Genomic DNA, 14946 nt, shown 5'->3' on the forward strand with positions numbered 1-14946 from the left:
TATATATATATATATGGAGAAAAAACAGCCTGATTAATACATCTTGAAAAACGTACTAAGAGCTAAAAAGTTTTTAGGTATTCCAACATACTAGTACTTGGTTTGACAACACACACAGAAGAAAGATTTGTCCTCAAGTGAACTTTGCTTCATCTGCCAAACAAGCTTGATCTATCACACTGTTTATTTGAACAGAAGGGCTTTTCAGTGGCCTCATCAATGCTTAGTCACATCACTGGCTTGTCTGTCCGCCACAGGAGCCAAGTCTCTCATTTTTCCAGAGAGGGAACGGCACTAAACCTCTTTTTTTTCTAGTTACATAATCGTCACATTAAAATCCCCCCTAAGGAGACAAAACTAAAATGAAATCACTGTGTTCCAAAATCCTGTTATATATTTTATGGACAGTAAAACTTATTTGGGTTAAGCTTACTCCCATTTTAGTAAAAAATGTTCCTCTAAAATCTGGTTTTCTTTCTCTTTTATTGATAGTTGTTCCTCCAGAAAACAGTTCACAGGCCCCCCTGGAGAACCTACAGCATCAAAACACACTGGCTTTACAGCACACAGGTGTGCACACTCAACATTTTACTCCTGAAATACACTTGAAATACTCCTGTTTTAATGTGATGTAACTAATTCACTGTCCTGCTCACTCTTTTTACTTCATCAATGGGTCATTTATTACCACACATATTAACATCCTCTGCACAGACTTCTGCCATCCATTTACATGTATGTTCACCAGTGTCGGCTTGCCTGTGTTTCCCTTGTGCACACGTGCATTTATTCATCTGTAGAGGAAACGTGCATTGAGTTAACCCGGGCCATAGAGGCTGGTGACACACGGTCTGCTTCTGCCATTGCTGCCACACTTGCACGACAACAGACTGCGCTCAAGATTCAACCCTTTGCCAGAGACTATGATGACACTGAGATCAAGTAGGAATAAGCTGTAATGTGTTATATCTATATTTACAATTCAGGTCCAAGATGCAGTAAGACGTTAGGTTTGACTGATACATTCTTTTCAGCTTGACTGTTGTGGTGGAGGATTTCTTCTCATCCTGTTGTGTCTCTGTAAGAGTTTCTCCTCATATAACGACTGCAGCACTGAAACAGCAGGTTGGTGTCACAGATGTTTCTTACAACTTAGGTTTGCGGCAAACTAGAAAATGTTCTTATGTTTTCATATTCAGAATGGGGATTTTTTTTTTTCCACACCTCAGATGTTTCTTGAGTACGGCTTTCATCCACGAGTGCAGCGCTGGATAATTGGTCAGTGCTTGTGCAGCGATCAGCGATCGCTGACCTCGTATGGCGTCCGCCAAAATGGTGACACGGCCTTCCTGTACCTCCTGTCTGCCCGTCATGCTCGCTTGACGCCCCAAGTCCTGCAACAGGACCAGGAGAGCGCTCTTCTTCTCAGTTCTCCATCACCTCTGCTGTCCAGCATGTCGCTTTCTTCTACCTCTGCCCAGGCCATGTTATCAAAGGACAGGAAGCCGTACACCACACTGACACCCAGGCTGCAGACAAGCATCAACACTGGTGAGTGAGAGCATGACTAATGAATGTGCTGTCAAAGAAATTTTAATGGTAATTTGTTCCTGTCTGTCATCTTTGGTGCTCATTAGAACACTGGAATAACTAGTTGATTTGTTTTACTCTTGTCTCGTATAACACCTCAGACAAGCTGTGATTTTTATTTGATTGAATTGATTTTTTTCAAAGACTGAGTCAACGACCTGCTTTAATAAGACAAAAATTAAACCAGAACTAAACAGAAAGTTATATGACGCTAAATGTTGATAGAACACATAATCCATAAGGAGTTCCCTTCGGTCAGGGTCCAATCAGTGCTGATTTTGTTTTTTGTTTTTTTTTTTTTCAGAAAGAAAAAAAGTTGGTGAGGTCAGAGATCTCATCAACCTAGACATGCCTCAACTCACTCAAGCACTGAAACCCATCTCATCCCCCCACCAGGTAAAACAAACCAGGAGCCGTTCAAGAGCTTGATCAAAAGATTGATTTTTCATCTTTCAATAAGATGTCATTTGATGTAACACTGACACATCTAACACTGTTCCTGCTCCAGGGTTGGTCATGTCCGTCTTGCACATACATTAACAAACCAACTCGGCCAGGCTGTGAGATCTGCAGCACCAACCGTCCAGAAAACTACGTCATCCCTGGAGGATATCGTCCGGATGCACTGGAACTGAGACGTATCCAGCAGGAGAAGGAGGCGGTCAGACAGTACCAGCAGGTAGGACCTAGACATGTAAGCGCACACACATAGTAGCACCGACAGACACTTTACTTTGTTCCTGGGGTTCTAAATTGGAAATAATACTTTAGACAAAGAGGGAAGTTTGCCAGTTATTAAGATTTGACTTTTTAAATTAAAAACACACAGGCTCTCTCAGGATGACTCTCTTCTCTTTTGTCTCTGTTTTTTAAAGGAGAAAGGGAGAAGAGAGATGCTGAGGAGTGCTGAGGCTCAAAACTCCCTCCTGTTTAACCTGGACCAGGACTACTGAACACACAGAGACACTCAGGCCAACATTCACTCTGTTTATTCATATTCTCTTCACTGACAGACACAAGAAATGTAAAGCACTGACCTGCGTTTGTGTGCACATTTTACATGTTTGAATCAAAAGGATACGGTACTGTTTTTTGTGTTCTGTTCTTAAATGTAGGTTATGAGAAATGCACTTGCTGTACACCACCACTAGAGTGGTTCTTAAATAACTTATGCATGTGATGGTAAAGTAGGTGCTGTCCATTCTCAGCATGTTCATCAATTTTACAGTAGCTCTACTGTAACACTACGGGTGATTTTATTTTTTTATGGTTTTTATTGAGAAGTTGTTGTCGTTATTTTTAAGGGCGAATTTTATATAAAAGCCTTAGGGTCAATCCTGACTGATTTACTGACTTCAGAGATTAAAGTCCGAACGTTAAGTGTTCTTTTCATTACTATTTTCAACAAATAAACCCAGATTGTTAATCTTAGTATCTCTACATTTATACTTTACCTAGGTTTTTTAAACGTGATTCGTTGTTATCATAGAATTCCAAGGGGGAGGGTGGCACAAAGGTCTGTCTCTAAACCTGGTTTGCATCTGACTCTAGTCCACTTTTCCAGAAAAGTGTGAATCGATCACATAAACATTTTTTGTCTCTGTTTAATGAGCTGGATAATCATCACCACTGTTAACTTACTTGTTTACCTTATCACTGAGCTGGTTGAAGAAGACATCGTTTTAAATTTTACACTGTCAATTTGTAAATGTTCTGTGAAATATAGAATAAAATGTTTATACACATTCTGTCTATACCATATTTCTTTACTACTTCTTTTGGTGTATTTATTTGAGCAGGAGATATTTTTATTTATAATTTTTCTGCTGACATCACCACTACCTGTCTCAGGCAAAGGAAGAGGAACGCAAGAAGAACTTTGCTCAGCTGCTGATGACAGATGACCAAGATCTGGTGCCTAACCCAGATCCTGTGGACTGTCGGATCTGCTACGTGGACCTGAAGCCTGGAGAAGGAGTCCTGCTGAGGGAGTGTCTTCACTGCTTCTGCAGGTATGAATTAAGAGGAGGAGCCAGATCGTAAGAGTTACATTATGGAGGACCCTCTAATCTGTGTCAGTTGAATTGGGGCTTTCATCTCCCCTTGTTCTAGTGCACTTGGTGCTGTTAATGCATGTTTAGATCCAGGGATTAAAAAAAATATATTTGTATTCTCTGCATGAAAACATTTGTGGAATCTTTGCATTGTAATGTGTAATTGCATGCACTCTGATGACTCAAAAGTATTTTTATAATCCTTATTTAATCCCTGTGTCTGTGTCTCAGGGAGTGCTTACGCTCACTGATCATGTTGAGTGAGGATCCTGTAGTGTCCTGCCCATTCAGAGATGACACATATTCCTGTGATTGCACTCTGCAGGAGAGAGAGATCAGAGCTGTGAGTTCCACCAACAGTTCACATATTTTAAATGTACTTTCAGGATTTCTGCTTCTTTGTTAACAGGCGATCTTTTTCTTAATGCTTTTGTAGTTGGTTCCAGCAGAGGAGTATGAGCGATGGCTGCAGAGAGGCTTGTCGGTGGCAGAGTCCCGGTGTGAGGGCAGCTATCACTGTGCTACACCAGACTGTCGTGGCTGGTGTGTGTACGAGGACACGGTCAATGTCTTCCACTGTCCTGTCTGTGGGAAAAACAACTGCCTGATTTGCAAGGTTTGAAAATAAATTTTAATAAATGTATCATTTCTTCCTGTAAATCTAATTAAAGTATCTAGGCACACAATGCTGTTAATTAAGTCAAAAGCTAACCAAGCTGACTTTTAATGCTGTTTGTAATTATCCATGTGTGAGACAAGTTTTGCATGTATATGTATTAATTTGGTCAGTAATCTAACTAGGTTCAGTTTGATGCTGCTCCAGTTTTCATGAATTTCTTCTCTTTTCCTTTCCTGTTTCGTCAGTCTATTCATGAAGGAATGAACTGTAAGCAATACCAGGATGATCTTGCAGCTCGGGCTATTAATGACTCTGCTGCAAGGAGAACTACTCACTTACTCAAGGTGACCCTGACGAGCCTTTTTGAAAGCATGTTTTTCCACAACTGAGCTAAATGAAAAACCAGTGAGAGAGAAAACGTCTTTCATGAAACTCTCTGCTCATTAGCACTTCCTCTCACCTCAGACTCTTTGTCTTCCTCTTCTATGTTTATTTTTTTCTGAACTATCTTTATATTTTGTGTTGCTGTCAGTCTTTAGTGCAGTCAGGGGAGGCTATGCACTGTCCCCAGTGTGGCATCATTGTACAGAAAAGAGATGGGTGTGATTGGCTCCGCTGCACTGTCTGTCACACAGAGATCTGCTGGGTGACCAGAGGGCCCCGTTGGGGACCAAAAGTAGGTGTTGTTTTTATTTATTTACCACAAGTATGGTTTGATTTTGAAGGGTTAGCATTGAATAAAATAGCATCGGTTTAGGTTATAACTGACACAGTTTATCAGTGGTCTAAGACCTTAATTGTATTATGTATAAACAAGGCGTGTTTAATTTCCACACAGAGACATTCCAAATCTCATTCTTCTTATCTCACTAACCTGTGTTCTGCTCCCCAGGGACCTGGAGACACCAGCGGAGGATGTCGATGCAACGTCAACAATCAGAAATGCCATCCTAAATGTCAAAACTGCCACTGACAACCTACAGGCCGTTCTGACTGAAAAAGGGAAGTAAGACTGAAACTGAGGTAAAGTGCTATCTGAATAAAGACTAAAGCACAAAACTAGCTATTTCACATTAAGCCCCTGTTGAAGGACTGAAATAGAACACGTACACGGTGCTTGTCATGACTGGAGTCTTTCTACATTTCTCACCATCACTTACTGCTGCAGAAATAATCTGTGTCCTCGTTTTTAGATGTGAACAGCCTGGCGGGAATAATATGTTGACATTTAGTGCTGCTTTCCTTAAGCAAACAAAAGCAGGCTCAATATCTATCACATTTCAGTACTGAGAGCAAAGTAATTGGTCTGAAATTTGAGAGTATCAGTCAATTTTATTTGCTTTTGGTGCCTTCTTACAATGATTGCACTGAAACAGGTACAGGTAGAGGTACAGGTGTGTTGTTCCATACTTTACTAGAATGCATTAAACTCAAGTGTCCTTATTCTTGTACACAAAATATAGCAGTATATTTATTGTTACATTTTATAGGAATTTGTTTTTTTCTTAACAGTATTGGGCAAACAAATTTGATTAAAAAGGTTTAACATATATGATACAACACAAGTCAATGCTTCCCAGTTAGGGCTAAATGGAACTTGTAAGATATTGGAGTCTCAAAGTTATTCCTTTTAGTAGAGGGAGCAAAGCAGCCCTGGTGAATCACAGGGCAGCTGTCATTATTTGTTTCTGAGAAATTGTCATCTCTACCTCCTCCTTTCTTTTGGCTGTTGCACTTGGTCATATTTAGGAGATAAAAAAAAAGGTCAAATTGTAATTGTAGTCTAATTGTATAAGATTGTTTAAATCACTTATGTTACAGTATATTATAACTTCCCCAAACCTGGGAGGCAATTGAGTTTGTTGTCCTGTCTGTGTATGTTCTCATCCAGGTCAACTTATCCAAACATAGTTACATCGAGGGCCACTGAACAGAGTAGGTTTCTTGAAGATGTTTCACTTCTCATCTAAGGGGCTTCTTTAGTTCTGACTTACTACCGGGAAATTCTGGTATTTAGCCTCAGAGAGGCTGTATACACGTAACAAAGGTTGTTTCAAAAAACTAGTCACATGTATAGTTACATGTGACTACGTATACATTCCGCCCTCCTCAGAATATGGTGTGGTTCGCCACACCTCCACACCCCATTCTAAGAAGGGTGGGGCTAAATCCCAGAACTTCCCAGTAGTCACTTAGAACTGAAGAAGCCTCTTGGATGAGAGGTGAAACATCTTCAAGAAACCTACTTCGTCCAGTTGCCCTTGATGTAACTATTTTTGGAGTTTGTTGTATTGAAGAAAAAAAGTATTCATGTCTATCTTTTTCTCACACAAAAAGTGCAGTGAGTACATTATATAAGGTCACAGAATCAGAATCTACATTGTTCCTTTGTTGGGGAAAAAATGCATTTCCACAACATTGTGGCCCTCTGTACCCAACAGTATGCTCACAACCACACTACCACACTCCACTGATATTAGTCACAAGAAACCGTCACTGCTACTTACTCGGATCACAGCACCATGTCCTACTGTGCCTTATCCATCAATAAATGACCTTTTTAAATCTAATCTGTTGAGTATTTGGATGTCTTGTGGTGTTAATGTGAATAACCAAACTGGGGGCTTTAGATTTCAGTATGCTTTTACTGATATAGTATAAAAATATTATCACTTGTTATTAATGATACATGTATTTATTTTCTGCCGTGTCACACGCCTTCATTAAAGCTAAACAAAAAGCTGTCTAGTATTTTTCTATTACTGGCATTACTCTCTTCTTTTTACATCAGGCAATATTTTGTGCAAATTTCTAGTTATTCCTCTAAGGAAAGAAAAACAGACATTCAGACTTTCTAACTATTATTTATGCCATTTAAATATGTCTAACTTAAAATGTCTCTTGAAATGTGAACAGATATTGTCTTGTGCTGTATAGTGTTGTTTGATCTCCACTTGACCAGAGGGAGGCGCACTTGTAAAAACACGAAAACAAACACACGGAGGGGGAATGCTTAGCAAATACCAGCTCCTCTCCGGCGGGCGGAGCTAAGATTCAGCCCTGGTCTGATGCTGCTCTTTGTGTCAGTGAGGCGGGGTCGTCAACGTGGTGGTTAATTTTGTGACACACGAAGCAGACGGGTGAGTATTGTGGTGCTGACTGTAAACGGATTATCAAATATTATCAGACCGTCATTCAGAGGCGCAGCTGCATACAGGTGAGTTGGAAATGTCCACTTGCTTGTCTGCTGTATCTAGTTCTACTACTGCTGTTACTAACGGTGAATGCAGCCCCAAACAACCACATGCTACAGAAGCTGCAAATTAACCATACGAGTTCGGTTTACAACGCATAGTCAAAATTAGTCATATTTATATGAATGTTTTTGCATTGCATTAGTTTGAATAGCTATTATAAGTTTGAAATGAACTTTTCGAACGGAAACTCGACACCTTGCACTTGCCCGAGGAGTTGTTACGTATATTGTTACGTATAAATGCGTATATTGAAAAGTACGAGACCTTGTATGCGGTGAGAGACATCAGACATTTTATTTAATAATAATAAAATGTCAATAATAGAATGTCAAATTTCACATTTTATTTAATAAATATCCAAAAAACAGTTTAAAATTATAATTTCACAAATGTAATACGTTTAATACATTTTGCGTTATGGTATGTCAAATGGTTATACATATAGTAAACGATAAAACTTAAATATTTTAAAGTATTTTGTCTTTTTTAGTGACATCCTGAGGTGAAATTGCATATTTTGTTTGAAAATAGTTTTCTAATTCTTCACGAAATCAACTGTTACATTCAGTAATGATTTTGTCCTGTTTAAGGTCAGAGTTTGCCCCTTATTTGACTGTTAAACTGGTGGAAGTCAATACAGATTTGTAAAAAAATACACTGTCCCTTTATATACTGTATGTGAAGAAACCAGCTGTATTATGTAAGCTTGTTGTACGTTGATAAGAACCACAGACAAAGGGAGAGTTATCAGTTTTTGCTGCTTCATTGCAAAGTCTTCTGCTGAATGAAATGTCATTTCAAACATTACCTCACCTGTTTTCTTGTCAGAACCTTGTCAAAGATACAAGCTGTCATTGCATTTCTCACTATTCCACTATCTTTTTCTTTGTCTCCACTGTTCTACATCCAGGAATAGATTTTTTTTCTTCCCTTACCATGGCTGAGACCAAAGGCAAATTTGACTTTGCTATCGATCGTGGTGGCACTTTCACCGATGTTTTTGCCCGATTGCCTGATGGACATGAAAGAGTCCTGAAACTTCTGTCTCGAGACCCCCAGAACTACAAAGACGCTCCAACAGAGGGTATCCGCAGAGTCTTGGAAGAGGTAACATAAGATTCTGTGTTCACTCCACACATTGAGACGAATTTATATGAAAAGTACTGTGGGGTATAAGTTCAGATATACAGTAAGTTGATCCTGCTTTATGAAGCGATGGTTATGTAGGCAGTTGTTGCTGTAGTCTAGTGCTTCTCAATTATTTTCTGTCACACACCCCCCTCCGACCCACACCCCTGCGAATTGAAACACTATTGAGAACCTGATAACATGTATATTTCTATCTGTACAAACCACTGTATGAGTTGCTGCCACCTAGTGACTGGATGCTTGTTATCATTCAAGCATTACTGCAGTGGTACACTTATGTCCAGCATGCCATATTCCATCGGAAGTCCCTCATGCCCCCCCGGGCACCTCACCGTGCCCCCCCACGGGGCTCGCCCCACTATTTGAGTACTGCTGTAGTCAAACACAGATGGAGTACGATTACAAACAGAGAAAGACGATGAGTTGTCTTGTATTTAAATTCTTAATCACCTCAATCCAGAGCAACTGGTAGTTTCTGCCTCTGGCCGTTATTCCTCTTGTGTGTTTTTCATTTACAAGTTTCAAATTGTCGCAATGTTTCAAGGTAGAAAATGTGTTAGTGAAAAAAAACCCAGCAGTTTTAATAACTTTAAACCCCTAAATTAAAAAAATTCAGCACTTTAGTATCCAGTGCCGGACAGCTCCACCATGGCCTGGTATTACTTTTATCCAGAACATGTTCTCAAGAAATGTGTGTTTGCATCTATTGACAGGAAACGGGACGTGCGTTTCCTCGTGACCAGCCTGTGGATACTTCACTCATCGGCTGGATCAGAATGGGCACGACGGTGGCCACAAATGCTTTGCTGGAGAGGGAAGGCGAGAGAACGGCTCTCCTGGTCACCAAGGGCTTCAAAGACCTGCTGCACATCGGCACACAGGCCAGGCCAAAGCTGTTTGATCTGGTTCGTAGGTTTGGTTCTTTTGAGCCCCGGTTCATATTGCAGCAAACAGAGTGAGATATAAAAACTAATATGAAATGCCAGCATGAACAAAAGTTAACTTACTATTGACCACCACCTGACCACACATGCTCTCAGACCTCTTTGAACTGGTCATCAGTGTTAAATCCAGGTATTCATTTTTTTCTGAATATACAACATAATTCCTGCAACATAAGGTTTACTTATTACCCTATATAACACACACGCTGGGGGAAGATGTTGGAGTTTGCCCTTAACCAGTTATTGCGGTTGTTACTTATCTATGAAACTGATGCTCTGTTGTAGTACAAACGTGGGAAGAGAAGATTGCTTCATTCATGATGAGAAAAAAAGTGTGCTTGAACTGTCACTTAAAATCTGTTGAAAGTCCACTTTTTCTCTGGAGCTCAACTACTCTATGAACACATTTGCGTTTTTTACAGCCAAAATGACCTGCTGTGACCTTGTGTCTATGTCGCAATACATCATTTTCTTCTTATCGTGACCATTAGTCAGATGTATAACCAGGGTGTGTATATTAACAGGAGGTCGCTGTTCCTGAAGTCCTGTACGAGGAGGTGATAGAGGTGGATGAGAGGGTCGTCCTTCTGCAAGATGGCTGCCAGCTGCCCAGGAAGGAGACCAAACGTATTGTCACAGGTGAGAATCACCACTACTAATAAGTATACTTTTAAGGCCTTGGAGAAGACTCATCGCTAGAGGTTATGAATGTGTAGGTGGAAACTTGTTTATGCCAAGGAACCTAGTTCAACCATCTAACCACCGCACCACCTACTTTCTCAGGCAGCACTGGAGATTCTCTGGAGGTGTGGAAGGAGCTGGATCTGGATCATGTAGAAAATGAGCTGAGAGGAGTTCTGTCTCGCGGGATCACCAGTTTGGCTGTGCTCCTGCTGCACTCCTACACGTCAGTACGATGGTTTTTCATGTTCCTCAATCTCAGTGTCTACCTTTATTTCACCTTCAAGTTTTTTTTTTTTCACCGATTGCATACCTGTATGGGAATAACAGAATGATTTTTAAAACTGAAAGATGATAAACATCTGTATTTATCTGTTTGATACTTGTTGGTGTTGTCATCACTGTGTCTGCAGTCTTAACATTTACATGTTTAGACTGCAGCTGCAAAATGAGTGTTTCCCACAGCAGGGGGAATTTCCAGATTGACTAGGAAACAAGTAGGACTTTGGTTAATCACTTGCCTCCTTGCTCACTGTAAAGTTTCCTGCTGTGTTTAAATGTGTGCTTTTCAGATTTATCCCAGATTTGTTTGGGATTTTGTCAGGAGAAATCCTAAGCATGTTTGGATGGAATTTCGGGGACATTTACATATTAGGATAAGTCCCACTTAAAAAAAATCTATGAACTCTAGGTTGTGTCTAAAAGCAGTCCCTGTGTGTTTCTTCAGCTGGTCCGACCATGAGAAGGCAGTGGGCTCATTGGCTCGCTCCCTGGGCTTCACCCAGGTGTCTCTATCCAGTGAGGTCATGCCCATGGTGCGGGCGGTGCCTCGGGGTTACACTGTCTGTGCCGACGCCTACCTCACACCCAAAATTCGTCAGTATTTAAAAGGTTTCACCTCTGGATTCAAAGGTGGACTAAAAGTATGTTGAACTTAATGTTTTTTAGGTTATTCCCATTTACATCACTCAAATTAATATTTAACAGCATGATTTTCATTTGTCTCTGACCTCAGGACGTGGATGTGCTGTTCATGCAGTCAGATGGAGGTCTGACTCCCATGGATCAGTTCTGTGGTTCCCGTGCTGTTCTCTCAGGTCCGGCTGGAGGTGTGGTGGGATATGCCATTACCTCTTACAACCAGATGGAGAAAAAGCCTGTGATTGGCTTCGACATGGGAGGTGAAGTGGGAAGAAGGAGAAGAAGAAGAATCGATTTTATACCTTAATTTATATGATTTAGACCATGACCTGCTCTTTTTTTTGTTTTGTTTTTTGTCTTTCTAGGAACCTCCACAGATGTGAGTCGATACGCGGGCCAATATGAACATGTGTTTGAAGCTACCACAGCTGGAGTCACTCTTCAGGCACCACAGCTGGACATCAATACAGTGGCTGCAGGAGGAGGATCACGGCTCTTCTTTAGGTCACTCTATATTAGTGACATTTGGATGATTATACATTATATAAATGAACAATTTGATAAACTGATGTGGTTAAAACATCAGCGTAGCATCATTATGTCATGTTCTCTGATACTCGTAATAAAACTGGTATCCTATCTTTTTTTTTTCTTTTTTCTGACCTCTCAGATCTGGGATGTTTGTGGTTGGACCAGAGTCTGCAGGTGCACATCCAGGACCGGCCTGTTATAGAAAAGGTACATGAAAGCTTGAATAAGCTTATATGTATTTACCTTACGTCAATGCAACTTTGGTTTCATCTACTTGTTGATCATTTTCATGCACTGAATATGAGATGTTCACAGAAATTACATATTTGAGACCAATAGTTTTAGAGATGAAAGTCTAAAAATAAAAACCTGGCATAAAAATGTTTTTTCTAAATTCAGTTGGAGCAGTTGTGTGCTAACAAAGGATACTTGACTGTTACAAATGTACTACTACTATTAAACATAAGGCTCTCTCTCTGTGTGTAGGTGGCCCTCTAACTGTGACTGATGCTAATTTGGCTCTGGGGCGCCTCCTTCCTCCATTCTTCCCAAAGATCTTCGGGCCTGGAGAAAATGAACCACTGTCACTGGAGGAGACGATGAAACATTTCAAACTTCTCACGCAGGAGATAAATGTCTTCTTGTCCTCCAACCAGTCACAGGCACTAATACTTTTAAAGCATTTTACTTTTTTTTCCCCCAGGGTAGTATATATTGCTCAATTTCTTTATTTTAATTTAAAGGTTGCCACCAATGGAACCAACCAGTCAGACAACCACACAGTGCCAAACATCCCGTCAGGAATGAGCCTGGAGGAGGTTGCCATGGGATTTATTCGTGTGGCTAATGAGGCCATGTGTCGACCAATCAGAGCTCTGACACAGGTTATTCTTGATTCTCAAGCTTCAAGGAATATCATTTTATTCCTCATGTCATGGCATGTCTCTGTCTATATTGTCTCACTATCTTTGACCACTTCTGTCAACCCACAGGCGAAAGGCCACGACACATCACAGCATGTTCTAGCTTGTTTCGGGGGTGCAGGAGGACAACATGCCTGTGCTATTGCCAGAGCCCTGGGGATGAAGACTGTCTTCATACATAAGTAAGACAGACTGAAACTGAATCTGGAATGTCTTATTCTCATAGAGTATATTTGGACACTAATGTTCATATGTGTGTATTCCTCAGGTACAGTGGTGTTCTCTCAGCCTACGGTCTGGCTCTGGCGGACGTGGTGGAGGAGGTGCAGGAGCCGTGTTCACTGCAGTATGAACAGAACAGCTTCACGGAGCTGGACAGAAGAGTGGAGCAGCTGTCAAAGCGCTGTTGTGACACACTCCGCTCACGTGGCTTCAAAAGGTCAATTTCAAACTAAAATTCAACAATGACGGTCAATGTAACCACGCACCAGACTGAGCAGACTCGTGTTTCTTCCTCTTACAGCAGTCAGATAACCACTGAGGTGTTCCTCCACCTGCGTTATGAGGGAACCGACTGTGCACTAATGGTTTCGACTGCCGGTTTTCCAAGCCATGCAGAGTCCTGTAAAGCCGGAGACTTCCGTAGTTCATTTACCAAGAGGTTAGCTGTGTGCTTATAATGATTAAAATAATACATTTTTACTGGATCTTAAAAAAAGATAAATATTTGAATGGTCAGGAATTAATTAAATCTATGTTTATTACCACTGGTTTATTTTACTCATTTGTTAAATGTTGACAAATTTAAGTTTAATTTTTTTACTGTGTAAACTACATATCATTTTCCAACATAATTATCTTTACACAAGTGTAGTACAGTGTATTTTTCTGTGATTGCATTATGGTAATTTGTTCTTATTCTTTATGTAACTGTTAAAATATCAAATCTTAACTTGACTCAAATTAAGGAATTTTGTGCTCACATGTTATTATTCAAAAAATAATTATCCAATTAGACAATTATTAAAGGTGGTCCAAGAAAAAAGCCTTGAGGAATCTCACACCTGATTTTTACCAAGACACCACTTTTCACTAAGATTCATAACCACAACCTTATGGCGTGGATTGACATTACATTGTGTAAGGGTCAAAGTCATTTGGGTCGTCTGTGCAGAAAATGTCTAACTGGATATTTTTCAGACGGGACATTACACAACTTTATCACCTACTTTATAGGAGCACTTTAGCACCATATCATACATTTTTATCAGAGGCCAAACCTGTATATTTCATTTGTTTTTTTCCTAGAGTCTGCACTCATTTTGACCTTGTAATTTTCTGTTACATGTCTGATGGTTACAGCCTTATCTTTATTGGTGACAACTTTTTTATATTTGTTGATTCTCCGACAGAATGTCATATTATTTATATATAAAAAAAATGAACAACTTTTTTTCCCATGTTAGTTTCCATGTATTTTATTTAACACCATCCCCTTCATTGTAGATACTTGAAGGAATTTGGATTCACAATCCCAGACAGACCCATCGTGGTGGATGACATCAGAGTCAGAGGCTGTGGACGATCTGGCATCAAATCTGTGCATAAAGCAAAAGCAGGATCTGGTCACGTCAAGCCTGTCATGGTGTGTGAACAAAACACAGCCAACCTTAACCTTCTTCACCTCCTCTAGCTGTACATTTTATTGTATGACTTTATCTCCTCTAACTTTTTACTTTGGCAGGAGTGTTTCATTTCTTTAGCTTTGTTGTTCTCTGTAGGTGACCAAGTGTTATTTTGAGGAGGGCTACCTGGACACTAGTGTGTATTTGTGGGAGGAGCTGCCATGCAGTCATACCATACAAGGTCCAGCCATTATCATAGACAAGAACAGGCAAGAATTTATTTATTTTTTAAATAACCTTTTCAAATTAAACAGATGGATCAAAGTAATTTATTCTGTTTCCCCTACTTGACATCTATGCCTTCTTAAATAAACTTAGTGTTTGCTCCTCAGCACCATTCTGGTTGAGCCATGCTGTGAGGCCTGCCTGACAGAGGGGGGCGATGTTTGCATTACTGTTGGCTCTGACCCTCACTGCGCGCTGGGCACTGAGCTAAATACTGTGCAGCTTTCCATCTTCTCCCACCGCTTCATGAGCATAGCAGGTACAGTATATAAGCACGGACCACAGAATGATCTGATATTTTTTAAATTTTATAACAATAATGCTACAGATTCACATTTTACAAAAGAATAATTCATGCTTTGCCACT

At 40.2% G+C, this 14946-nt stretch overlaps 2 protein-coding genes and 1 long non-coding RNA gene across 3 annotated transcripts in view; 2 read left to right on the forward strand and 1 right to left on the reverse strand.

The window, feature by feature from the left end:
* Positions 1 to 7003, forward strand: part of shrprbck1r (sharpin and rbck1 related) — a 9195-nt gene extending 2192 nt beyond the window's left edge. The window contains exons 3-14 of the mRNA XM_008307561.3: positions 493 to 570; positions 801 to 942; positions 1035 to 1125; positions 1230 to 1551; positions 1895 to 1986; positions 2099 to 2269; positions 3442 to 3602; positions 3876 to 3987; positions 4081 to 4260; positions 4509 to 4607; positions 4796 to 4939; positions 5156 to 7003. Coding sequence (XP_008305783.1) covers positions 493 to 570; positions 801 to 942; positions 1035 to 1125; positions 1230 to 1551; positions 1895 to 1986; positions 2099 to 2269; positions 3442 to 3602; positions 3876 to 3987; positions 4081 to 4260; positions 4509 to 4607; positions 4796 to 4939; positions 5156 to 5236 — 1673 coding nt within the window. The 3' untranslated portion in view covers positions 5237 to 7003. The remainder of the gene's footprint in view (positions 1 to 492; positions 571 to 800; positions 943 to 1034; positions 1126 to 1229; positions 1552 to 1894; positions 1987 to 2098; positions 2270 to 3441; positions 3603 to 3875; positions 3988 to 4080; positions 4261 to 4508; positions 4608 to 4795; positions 4940 to 5155) is intronic.
* A 131-nt stretch (positions 7004 to 7134) lies between these two features.
* Positions 7135 to 14946, forward strand: part of oplah (5-oxoprolinase, ATP-hydrolysing) — an 11771-nt gene continuing 3959 nt past the window's right edge. The window contains exons 1-16 of the mRNA XM_025054424.1: positions 7135 to 8627; positions 9383 to 9574; positions 10138 to 10252; positions 10397 to 10520; positions 11022 to 11217; positions 11310 to 11475; positions 11581 to 11719; positions 11886 to 11953; positions 12233 to 12408; positions 12490 to 12630; positions 12739 to 12851; positions 12938 to 13108; positions 13193 to 13330; positions 14176 to 14314; positions 14451 to 14563; positions 14687 to 14843. Of these exons, the coding sequence (XP_024910192.1) occupies positions 8310 to 8627; positions 9383 to 9574; positions 10138 to 10252; positions 10397 to 10520; positions 11022 to 11217; positions 11310 to 11475; positions 11581 to 11719; positions 11886 to 11953; positions 12233 to 12408; positions 12490 to 12630; positions 12739 to 12851; positions 12938 to 13108; positions 13193 to 13330; positions 14176 to 14314; positions 14451 to 14563; positions 14687 to 14843 (2466 nt within the window). The 5' untranslated portion in view covers positions 7135 to 8309. The remainder of the gene's footprint in view (positions 8628 to 9382; positions 9575 to 10137; positions 10253 to 10396; positions 10521 to 11021; positions 11218 to 11309; positions 11476 to 11580; positions 11720 to 11885; positions 11954 to 12232; positions 12409 to 12489; positions 12631 to 12738; positions 12852 to 12937; positions 13109 to 13192; positions 13331 to 14175; positions 14315 to 14450; positions 14564 to 14686; positions 14844 to 14946) is intronic.
* Positions 14131 to 14946, reverse strand: part of LOC112486825 (uncharacterized) — a 1836-nt gene continuing 1020 nt past the window's right edge. Inside the window, exon 3 of the long non-coding RNA XR_003049349.1 lies at positions 14131 to 14267. This is a non-coding gene — a long non-coding RNA (uncharacterized LOC112486825). The remainder of the gene's footprint in view (positions 14268 to 14946) is intronic.

This window comes from Cynoglossus semilaevis, chromosome 3, assembly GCF_000523025.1.
Source record: "Cynoglossus semilaevis isolate Cse_v1.0 chromosome 3, Cse_v1.0, whole genome shotgun sequence".
In the NCBI taxonomy this organism is placed as follows: domain Eukaryota; kingdom Metazoa; phylum Chordata; class Actinopteri; order Pleuronectiformes; family Cynoglossidae; genus Cynoglossus; species Cynoglossus semilaevis.